The sequence below is a fragment of the Triturus cristatus genome, unplaced genomic scaffold (assembly GCF_964204655.1).
Source record: "Triturus cristatus unplaced genomic scaffold, aTriCri1.1 SCAFFOLD_189, whole genome shotgun sequence".
Taxonomy (NCBI): domain Eukaryota; kingdom Metazoa; phylum Chordata; class Amphibia; order Caudata; family Salamandridae; genus Triturus; species Triturus cristatus.
In genome coordinates this window covers 1,429,621-1,442,073 of record NW_028187520.1, presented here as the reverse complement: position 1 = coordinate 1,442,073, position 12,453 = coordinate 1,429,621, and the positions used below count along the sequence as shown (strand labels likewise).

General features: G+C 42.1%; 1 protein-coding gene across 1 annotated transcript in view; it reads right to left on the bottom strand.

Annotated features, from left to right (window-relative positions):
- LOC146771119 (erythroid membrane-associated protein-like) overlaps positions 1-12,453 on the bottom strand; it is a 94,598-nt gene that overhangs the window by 54,903 nt on the left and 27,242 nt on the right. Inside the window, exons 5-6 of the mRNA XM_085640344.1 lie at positions 10,365-10,385; positions 10,244-10,270 (exon numbers count right to left, since the gene is read on the bottom strand). Coding sequence (XP_085496470.1) covers positions 10,244-10,270; positions 10,365-10,385 — 48 coding nt within the window. The remainder of the gene's footprint in view (positions 1-10,243; positions 10,271-10,364; positions 10,386-12,453) is intronic.

Sequence of the window (12,453 nt, the reverse complement as noted above, 5' to 3'; positions counted from 1 at the left end):
ATGGGTAGACTACACCAAGGGATTACCAGAAAGTCAGAGGTGGCCCGCAGCGGGGACCTGGGATGCAGAGTGCATCATGAAAGTCGAGGAAGAATTATGGAAAAGGAAAGTCAGACAGTCACAGAAGGACGCCGTTGAGTTATGGCGTAAAGAATCTCATAGACGTACAGAAAAAGCACGTAGACAGGAAGAGAAGAGTAAAGAAGGTTCAAACAAAGATCGAGAAAATCTATTAATTGAGGAAGGTATCCGAGTGAAATCAGAACAAGTAGACAGACAAAGAAATGCCCTTATGAATGGTATGTATCCCCTTCTGGCCGAAGGATTACCTAAGGCTACTCCAGAGATACCGAAAGACTTGCCACCCCCATTATTCCCAATCAAGGTACATCCTAAGGGGCATCCTAGAACCGCAGAAGATGTTTTTCTTTCCTCATATTTAGATGACGCAGCTCCCGAGTATGCTAATTCCGCCCCACATAGACCGCATATCAGGGAGGTCCTACGCCAAGATCCAGCACCCGTATCCCTACAGCAACAAATCGAGTCACAAGTTCCGGCAAGCACATCTGTTTCTGTATCTGTTCCTACAGCTACTTCTATAGCTGTGTCCACACCTATAGTTGCTGTGTCACGTTCGACGAATCCTTTCACACCCGACGCCCCAGATGGGGCCACGGGAGGTGCTACCAATATCTTTTCTACGCCACCTAGAATAAATAAACTTACTTTTCAAGAGTCAGCGCATTCACGTACACCCAAATTCGTAAGTGCCCGTGCACTTAAAGAACTTCTCGTAGATTGTAGATATGACCCGGTGCCCGGTATAGAGGACGAAATGATCCTGGCATCATTGCGTATCAGACGAGCCGCAGTGTATTTAGCGAAGTTACCAGGAATGACTGCGCATCTAGACGAAATATATCATTTTGTCCAAACAGGGCGAGATCCAGAATGTATTAACAGAGCTAGGGAATACCAGAAAGTAGAGATACAGGGGGAACTGTTACGTTTCCTCATAAACTGTGTGATCAGAAATGTAGACCGACCGGGGGTAGACCCGGAAGCAATGCAAATTCTTACAAGATGGAGCCAGAATATATCAGAAGGGAGACATGACAAGCAAAATTGTATAATAGCCATGTGCCGAAAGATCCGTAAAGAAATAGAACGCCTACACGAAGAGAGATTAGAGGCAGACGAGTTCGAACAAAGCGAGGAAGAAGGGTCAGGACTGCCCGCAGGACAGTCGGACACCATAGCCTATGTAGGTAGAGGAAGATCTTGTAATAGGAATCAGACTAGATGTCATACTGACTCAATACGTCCGATATGTCCAGATAATAACAGGAATTTCCAAATACCCATAATTAATATAAGGTCTAACGAGCATTCGTTCCAAACCGCCGACAAGCTACTCCGAGAACGAAGGGGTTATCATTTTCTCGATTCTATGGACGAACAAGATTTAGCCAGGGCAGCTGTCCATTGGGTGGACAGTCCCGGAAAATATAGTGATGATACAGTAGTACGCACATTTTTGAATCTCACCCCAGATGAACAGAGGTTAGCTGGGATCTATATGAGTCAACAACTCATTATACTATATCGGAGTCAGCATTCGGACCCTGGTCCCTTACCTGACATACTGACTGAATTGCTTATGAATAAATGGAGAGGTCCAGGTACTAAATTAATTAAAGAAATTCTAGAATCAAGAAAGCAGTATATTCTTTTTGTATGCTCAGAGCATGTTTCATTGCCCGTCAAGGAAAGAACCACGTATCACATGGATAGACAGAATCCCTTACGAGAAGTGCACCCAATAAAAGGTGAGGACAACGAGTTTAGGCGCGTATTTGTATATACGCCCATATCAAAAATAGAATTGTTACAAATGAAGAAAGTGGTACCCAGTCATGACAAAGATCCAGCGGGTTTTCACCGAGAAATTAAAGACATGTTACTCATGGGAGAGTATACCTATCCCGACATTATGACAATATTAAAGGTGTTGATGCCTGCTGGCATTTATGAAAAACTCAAGGAAAAAGAGTGGGAGGTAGGAGACCAAAAGATAGAATGGTCAGTGTTAGAAGCGGAAGAAAAGGCCCGAACTGCAGGAGCAGGACTTGGGGATAAAACTAAAGCATTACCAGGCTTATTAGTACAGGTACTGCCACGTTTATTAACTACGAAAAAGGAAGATTGGGGTACAATTTCAGCCTGTAAACAGAAGCAAGATGAAGACACTAGTGATTACTATGCCCGATTTGAAAAATGTTTTGGTATAAATAGTGGCATAAAAGCAAGTAGCGAATCGTACCCACATCTGTTTGTAACAAAATTAGTAGAAAATGCCCTGCCCCCAGTAAAGAATAGAGTATTAAAATTCGAGAGTACCTGGCAAGGTAACACTCCATCACAAATGTTACAAATGTTACAGTACCATCACAATAGAATTAGAGAAGAACAAGAACATGAACACAGACGCATGAAAGACACGAAAATGAAAATGCTAGTTTCCCAGACAGTACCAGCTGAAGGACATAAAAAGGGTATGACACATTCCGATTCAGCAGGACCTGTAAAAGGGACATGCAATTATTGTAAAAAGCCAGGTCATTACGTACACGATTGTCCAGTTTTAAAACATAATATAGCCATAGGTAAAACACAGGAAAGATCACGGCCACTCAGACAAGATCAGAATGAACAAGGAGCTATGCAGCATGCCCAGGCCATGCCAGCCGCACAACAGCCAATACAGTTCGTGCCAGCTGCACCACCGTTGCCTGCTGCTGCCACACAGACAACAACACGACAAATGTATCAGACCGCACAGTATGAATATCCTGAGTATCAGCGTTACGCATGAACTAGCCTAGAGAGGGAAGTTGACTTACCCCTTATCGAGATCCCTGTAGATCAAGAAGGACCTTATATACATAGTGAATTATTAGGCCAAGATAGGAAATTTTTACTCGATACAGGGGCAAGTCGAACAACTATAAAACGTAGTGAAGTTCCAGGGGCACCCCTCTCAGGCTCTCAGAATATTTCCCTTGGTTTTTCAGGAAAACCTATTGTTAATGAAGTATCACAGCCTCTGCCACTTACGATAGGACCTCTGACCCGTACTACAGATTTATTGCTTACTAAATCATGTCCAGAAAACTTGTTAGGAATAAAAACGTTGAAAGCTCTAGGGGCCATAATATGTTGTTCTCCGGAAGGTGTAAGGTTGTTTTTACGTGATTTTAAAGGTCACTATGTGTCTAGAGACATGGATCCCCGACTGCAGACTTTACCTACACGTCTATGGGCACAAGGCCCTACTGATGTTGGTTGCATGAATATTACACCATATCGAGTCACACTAAAGGCAGGAGTGGTGCTACCACGAATGCGACAATACAAGTTACCACCAGATGCTGTAGTGGCTTTACTACAAATCATTGACGAGCTCATTGCCCAAGGAGTAGTTGTGGAAACAGACTCCAATGTATGTAATTCACCGATAATTCCGATTCTTAAACGAACAGATCCAAAGGCCCCGCCAGTATATCGATTGGTTATTGATCTGCGCGAATTAAACAAGTGCATTGTGCCACAATTTCCTGTGGTCCCAGATATCTCGTCATTACTGACAGCCATTGATTCCGAAGCAACATTCTTTACTGTAATTGATCTCAAGAATGCCTTTTTCAGCGTCCCAATAGATCCGGAAAGCCAATATTTGTTCGGATTTAGTTTAAATGGGCGTAGCTTTAAATTCTCACGCGCACCTCAAGGATTTACAGAAAGCCCCAGCATCTCTAGCCAAGCACTGAAACGAGAACTTGACAGTATCCACATGCCAGTTAACACTGCTCTGCTTCAATATGTCGATGATCTGCTGATCACCGCGAGAAGCGAACCCGAATGTGAGAAAGCATCACTGACAGTTTTACAATTTCTAGCCGAAAAGGGGCACAAGGTGTCCCCTTCTAAGCTGCAATTCTGTGTCCAGCGAGTTGTTTATCTTGGACACTCGCTGTCCAAGGAGGGAAGGCAGCTTACACCCGACCGCATTCAGTTAATAGCTAACATGCCAATACCCAAGACACAAAAGGAAGTACGAGCTTTCATAGGCCTCACGTCATATTGCAGGCAGTGGATTCCTCAGTATGCATTTCTAGCAAAACCACTCATTCAGTTAACCACACAGGAGGCAGCCACATCGACTGTTCTCCCTTGGACTCAGGAACATACACAAGCTTTTGAAAGCCTAAAGAAAGCCTTATGTCAAGCACCTGTTTTAGCAACGCCATGTTACAAAAAACAGTTTACACTCTTTGTTACAGAACGCGAAGGTACTGCCTTGTCAGTACTCACACAGGAACAAGCAGGAGCACACAAACCATGTGCTTATTTTTCTAGTACATTAGATCCCGTAGCTCAGGCTTTGCCTGCATGCCTGAAATCAGTAGCAGCGACAGCTTTAGCAATCAGACAAAGCGATGCTATAGTGTTAGGACATCCATTGACAGTTCAAGTACCACACGCAGTAGAGGTTCTTGTAAATAGAACGCAAACACAACACTTGACTATAGCGCGACTTACAGGATATGAACTTACATTGTTTCAGCCACACATAGAAATCAGACGCTGTAACACATTGAATCCTGCCACACTTTTGCCAGTAACCGGAACAGACCCACTAGCTCACGACTGTATTGAAGTTATTACTATAACGACAAAACCCAGACAAGACTTGACAGATGTTCCATTGTCCGATCCAGACCTGACGTTGTATGTAGATGGTTCATGTATGAGAACAAGTGCAGGAGAATTAGTGGCCGCTTACGCAGTCACAACAGATACTGAAGTCATTGAAACTAATCGTATAAATACTTTGTCAGCTCAAGCCGCAGAGCTCATCGCTCTGACACAAGCCTGTATTCAAGCCACAAATAAAAAAGTCAACATATACACTGATTCACGTTATGCATTCGGAGTTGTACATGACTTCGGCGTGCTGTGGCGAGAGAGAGGTTATTTAACTTCCCACGGTGCCCACATTCAGCACGGACCCCTCATTCATGCCTTATTAGATGCAATACATCTACCCACTAAAATATCAATTATGAAATGTAAGGCTCATACGAAGGTTACTGATATCATTTCCCAAGGCAATGATCTAGCCGACAGAACAGCTAAACAGACTGCTCAAACTCAAACCCCCGACATGACAAAGACAATAGTCCCGACACCGACACATTGTATGACAGTTAAAGATCCTACTCTTGACGTAATTGACATACAGACACATGCTACACCAGACGAAATAAAGAAATGGACTGAATTAGGAGGGATTCAAACGGACCAAGGATGGATGATGAAGGAAAAGTCTGTATGGTTCCTTCCTGATTCAATGGTCCAAGTTATAATTAACACTATACATAGTCCAGCACATCTAGGAGAAAAAGCTATGCTAGACAGCATTCAACACATTTGGTTCAATAAACATTTACGAGCAGCAGCCAAACAAAAGGTCCGTACCTGTATGATCTGTTGTCAGTTTAACCCAGGAAAAAGCGTCCCCGTAGAACAGGGTGGATTTCATCCTCCTAATCATCCTTTTGAAGTACTCCAGATGGACTATATCCAGATGGAACGATGTCGAGGATTCAAATATGTTCTCGTAGTTGTCTGCGCTCTGTCCCGTTGGACGGAGGCGTACCCGGTTTCAGATTACACTGCCCCGACTACTGCCAAACAGTTGGTTCGAGAATTCTTCCCACGATACGGTTTACCACGTGTTGTTCACTCAGATAACGGCCAGCCGTTCTCATCCGAATTAATGAAACACGTTTCACTTCTGTTAGGATATCAGTGGAAATTCCACTGTGTCCGACACCCCGAGGCAGCAGGTCTCGTAGAAAGACATAACCAGATACTGAAAATCAGAATGTCCAAAATATGCAGAGAGAAAGGTGTCGACTGGGTAGTAGCGTTACCAGTTGCACTCTTTTACATGAGAATGGTAGCACACTCTCGAACAGGGCTATCCCCGTATGAGGTGATCTTCGGCAGACCACCGAATATGTGGGGGACGCCTATACCACGCAAGATAACTGATATTGACTGTAATATGCTGACAGATTACTTGGCTTCCTTGATGTCTGCACTACAATCTTGTCGTTCACAGGTAGCTGCAGCCTTTCCCGACAACACTGAGGTGAAACCCCATGACGTTGTTCCGGGTGATCTTGTCTTTGTGAGGAATTTCGACCGAAAGACTCAGCTGGAGCCCAGGTGGAAAGCACCCAAGTTGGTCCTGCTGACCACAAGGACAGCCGTGAAGATCGAGGGCCGCAAGGGCTGGATTCATTCAAGTCATATCAAGAAATTTCATGGACTATCCTCGGATATAGACATTGTGCCCTGCACTCCCTCACAGACTGATTCAAAACTTCCTTTGGTTGAAAAGACTGAAACCGAACTTTACAAACTAAAGCTTAGGCCCAACAAGTCGAGCAATTTGATTGTTTAAGTCCTCTCCAAGGTGAAGCGGTTGAATTGTCTCTGACATGTATCCCTTGGACCTGAGTAGAGAAAATACCCGGAAAATGTTGAAACGACAGGCGTATTGTAAATCACTGCGTAGCCACTGTATAGTGACATTATTAATTTTGTTTTTATTAAGTCTTTTAATAATTATTACAAGTATGTTGTTGCACATATATTACCCTATTTCTAGACATGTTTATAATGTTGCTGCTGAACATTCTTTTAGTGACTTACCTCCACATGAATTGTCTTATAGACTTGCGCTGCGCAATAACACTTTCATTAGTATGTTACATCATTCCCATCAGACTAGTAATGCTACTAATTGTTGGGTGTGTGGTCGACTCCCTCCCTATCAGAATTATGAAGGAGTCCTGCCTTTCTTTCCACACCCATTTACACATAACGGCTCCTGTGGAGCATGGTTCAGTTTAATCAATTCCATAGACTCAGACACAGCAGTTTACCAAGATCATTGGGTATGGGGAAACCTGAACCTAGTTTTACTCAAGGTCTGCTACCCTGACAAGGAGGGTCGCCCCAAAAGAACAGGAACTGATCTAGAAAATGAAGTATATGGATTAGGTAATTTTACACCTAATCTCATGATTCTAAATGTCGTATCCGAAGTTGAACTAGTCTTACCCACCATGTCAGTATTCCCAGCGAAGGGTGAATTGTGTGTAAGAAAGGTTGGTTCCATACATATGGGCCATAGTAAATGCACTACTATAGTAGAATTCAGTGATCAAGGCAAATCTTCATTTAGAGCTTCTCGCCATTCCTACTTTGTATGTGGTCAGACTGCATATATGCGTTTACCTCTAGATTGGGATGGTACCTGCTACATTGCATTCCTTTTGCCACCTGTTTTCCTAGCTCCTCCTGATTATTACAGAAATATTCATTTAGTACACAACAGAGAGCGGAGAGATCTCCCCATTGTCGATTACACTGAGACAGCATGGGACAAGTATGTAGATTTTAATAAAGGCATCTTTCCCTATATAGGTACTGTTACTAATAGTAAGCTGATACGTAGATTAACTAGAACCCTTGAAGCAGTAGTGAATGAAACTATTTCCGCCTTAGGCAATTTAACGGAAGAGCAGTCTGCTATGCGGATTGTTGTGCTTCAAAATCGTCTTGTCCTTGACGTCATCCTGGCTGATAGGGGCGGAGCTTGTAGGGTCATCGGATCAAGCTGCTGCGTATTCATACCAGAAAATTCGCCATCTGTATATAAAGCCATCACTCGCCTTCATAAGATTGTAAACCAGATACACCAGAACCCAGGCACCTGGACTTGGTCCAGTTGGTTTTGGAGTGTGATATCAACCTGGGGATGGAGAGTTTTATCCTTCCTAGGTATTGGCCTTCTCCTACTATTCAGTTGCTGTCTATGTCTACAATGTGGACCAGCGATCTGTGGTCTGTGTGCCACATCGTGTATTCCACCACCAAGATTTCATTCGTCACAGAAGAAGAAAGAAGAACAAATGATGCTATATGAACAGATCAATGGATTGATGAAGATTGATATCTCTTGAAGGGCAAGTAGGGGACAAGGAGGGAATGTGGAAATATGGATTTTTCTGGTCAGTTATGTCCCCTATCTTGGACCCCAACGGTTCTATGTGCATGTCACAAATACATGTATGTTCCCTCCAGTTCCAGTTATGAAGACGCAAATACATGTGCGTCCAACGTCAACATGTCCTCTGTCAGATCCGCCATGAATAAGCTGGATATTCCATTCCTAAATATGAAAGGCCACCGGCTTTATATGGTTCACTTATGCCATTTTACAGTCCAGGCAAGTAGGCCCTGATTCTGTCATCAAAACTCCTCTTGCCTTCTGCCTCTGAAAGCTCCAGTCTGAGCCTGCATCTGTGACCATGAACTTTGTCTCATTCTCTGCGCGGCTCACAAAGCCTGACATCAGCCTATTCTCTGCCAAGAACTGTATTTCACCTTCGAATTATCTGCTTCCCCCTCAGCCGATGCATTCCTGCCTAGTAGTTTAAGTAAACATTCTTCCAGTTACCGAGCAAAAGGCCCGGCTTCTCTGTCCTCATGCAAGTAATTCATAGCCCGGTTACCATGGAATATTCCTACCCCCTCGCATTCAGTGTAGACACTTAGACGCTTGTACACGCACGCACAGTCAGTATAGAGTAGATTCTGTCCGAGAGTCCTTCTTTTGTGGATAACATAGTTCTTTAAACATAGGATGTTAGATATGATTTGGGATTAGGTTGACTTGACCCCCCAGACTTTTTGTCTCCACATGTAGAGCTAAATGTCAAGTCCCCTTCACCCCCTAGTTACACGTCAATTACACGTCATGCTGCTGCGCGCGCATCTAGGCCAAGTATTATCTTATAGATCCACCTATGTATGACATCATAACCAATTATGTTCTTTTTTACTCCTTATTACACCCATTTTTGGTTACGCAGGTAGAACGTCATTTTCCTTATCAATTGTTACGCCTACTGCATTCGCTTCATTGTAATGTATGTACTATAAAAGTTACTTCTTGTCAATAAAGTATGTACTTCACTTCCTGAACCCCCGTGGTGATGGAACTTGGAGCATCCGATTATAATCGATCACTGGAATAAAGCCCATTCCGAACCTCTAATATCACGGATTCTGCCTCTCATTTTACTGAGCTATTTTATAATGTTTCCGTATCAAATTCAGTCCCGGTAAAGGAATTTTATTTACCACAGGGGCCTAGTGGTGCCCGCGCCAATCGCGTCGATTAACCTGGTATTATGTTTGCCTTATGAACTGCCTTATTACTTGCATTAGGGATTGTATTATTTCTGCATTACGAACTGCCTTATAACTTGCATTAAGGAGCGCGTTATACTTGCATTACGAACTGCCTGATTACGTGCATTGAGGATTGCATTATTCTTGCATTAACAACTGCCTGATTACGTGCATTGAGGATTGCATTATTCTTGCATTACGAACTGCCTGATTACTTGCATTGAGGATTGCATTATTTTTGCATTACGTGCTGCATAAGTCTGACAATACGAACTGCATTACGAACTGCATAGCATTGCTTTAGGACTGCATTTGAACATCATTAATACCGCAAGAACGTACAAGTGTTTTTTGGCCTAATAACCGGCAAAGCGAAATATTACAAATACGCATATGTTGGATTTTTATCGCTTGGTCTTACCGTATTTTTCTTCTTGACAAAGATACCACTATTTTCATTCATCAGTGTGGTGTCCATTTGTGGTGTTATCACTGTGTCACTGGGAGTGTGGTTGCAAATACTTCATGCATTGCCTTGAAGATAAGCCTGACTGCTCGTGCCAAGCTACCAGGGGGTGAGCAGGGGCTATCAAAGAGGGTGTCCCTCCTTTCCCTTACTAGAAGCAAGGGTCCCTATTTGGACTAAGGTAACGCCTCAGCCAACTAGAGACCCCCAGTTCTAACACATACCACATTAGTTAGGTCACCTCTCAATGATAGTGTACCTTCAAATGAGACTTAACACTTCCTTGCAAACCTCTTTGAGCCCAGATGATTTATATGCTCTCCTATGGCTTTGTGTCCCTTGTCTGCATTGTCATCGGCATTCAGTTGGCTCTCAATTCTTGGAAGCCTCCATCCAGGGTTTAGGGTGTGACTGTCAATAGGAAAGATTTTTACTCACTTGCCCAGGTTTTAATGTACGTCCACTCTGAAAGTAAGAAGAAAATAGAGGAAATGTAAAATCAAATCCAACAACGAGGAGAAGGTTACACTAAACATTTATTACTATTTATGAAACTCACCCCGTTCTGTAGGAAAAGTGGCTGTATTAAAAAATAGAATTGATATATTAGATCTCAAATCAAATCAGTCCATTCTTACTTGTTTTTGTATTAATTGAAATAAACTTTTATTCCCGCCTAATCCCATCCTTCCCTCCGCCTATTACCACTCATCCTACTATTCTATGTACCCCTCATTTCCACCTTTCCGCACCTCTAGCTGACCAGTGAGCATCCGGGGCGATGTATCAGATGATTTCCAGAGGGAAGGCGCATCCCGGACGTTATTGCTACTCCAAACCTCACAGTACAGGGTGAGCAGTAGGGACCACAGTTATCAGATACTATATTCTGGAACTGAACACTGTATTTGGGGAGCAGGTGGGTCAATATTCATCTATGCTATTCATTTGTAAAGGATGTGATTTCTGTATTTTTTCTTGGCGGTGACTAATCCTACTGTCTCTCGTTGTTACTTGATTATATTCCATGCTAGGCTATCAGTTTCTCTCCTCTTGTTACTGATCAGATAACTTAATAGAAGTTTGTCTCATACTAACAGGTCAGATTCATTGCTACACTTTAAGAAGACAAATTATCTAAAATGTAGGCCACTTGTCTCACTGGAGTCTTTTCTGGCCACCTTCACTGCCTGATTTCAAAATAGATTGTAATCTCTTCAATTGCTTTATAATCCAAGCTCCTCTTCATCCTTTTCTCTGACATTCATTCCTCCACATATTTTCTAATGTTCCCCACAACACTGTTCTAGATCATCTCCTTGAGTTGTGACAAGGAAAAATAAGAACTTACCCAAAAGCATAACTTCTTCAGCTAAGCGGATGCATCTGTTTATTTATCTGACAATAGTTATCTATGTGGTGGTAGCTTTGAAACTTTCAATTTGAGTTTGTTATTATTGTCACATTTCCTTTTTTGTTCTTTGAAGATGTATTATTTCATCTGCTAATGCTAAATTAACCCTTTTAATTAATAAAGCTCCCAGTTTTAAGGTAGTTACGTTTTGGCATTCCTTCTGTATTTATCCATATTTTTTTCCTATTGGATGTACTTGCATGTATGCATTTCTGAGAAAAAGGACGTTTCAACCACAATTTATACTTCTACAAAAATAATGATTATTCATCTTTGCTAATAATAGAAATTAGTGTGAATGGTCATACACAGCGCAACCTAAAAGTTTATTAAGCTTTTACTGAAAACAAACTGATGTTTATGAAATTTCTACTTTTCAATAGCACTTACCGGTGAAGGTATCAAACACTGCAAAATACATTAAATGTAATGCAAACAGAAGTCCTGGCGTGGCAGTAATTGCTTTAAAAATCTTAGAAATCAAAGTAAAAATAAATGTTTTCCTCTGTACGTGTAAAAAGGGAAAAAAGGGAAAAAGGGAAAAAAGGGAGTTTCGTGGGGTTATAGGTGGGAGCTTTTTAGCATTTAGAAGATCCCCACTGTGTGGTTGGGTTGGTGGTAGCACAACCTCCATTTAATCACTCGCCATACTGAAGGGTATAAAGTTCATGTATGTTTTTTTCCATGCCAGGGAAGCATGGAAGTGATTGCAGGTCAGCATGTAGCCTTGCCATGTGGGCACTCTTACCCTCTACAAAAAAATCACAAAGAGGGTGTGTAATGAAATGGGGTGTATTATATGGTGTGATTGTGCAATCTAACCATGTAATACGCTTAAAAACCCCTTTTGGACCCCAAGTGTTAGTCTGTTAAACCCACAGCTCAACTCTGGATAGCTGCGGAACTGAGCAGCAAGTGTAAAGCAATCAAACAGCACCAAAATAATTGAAGAATAAATTAACACGACATTCAAGAAATCCAAAACCAATTTATAAAAAATACTTTGTTTTTATGATAATTTAGACACTAGTAACAACAAAAAAAGACCCATCAAAGGGTTCCATAGATATGGATTTTACAAGAAATTATAAATCAAAGTATTTTCACTCAACTGCAAACAAGCATAGGCAAATTCAATGTATCTGACACTTAGAAGCTTTATCCGAGAAAACTTGGGCAAGTGTCTATGTGGTCAGGTAGAAGTACTCAGGACAACCAACTCCTGCACGGAGCT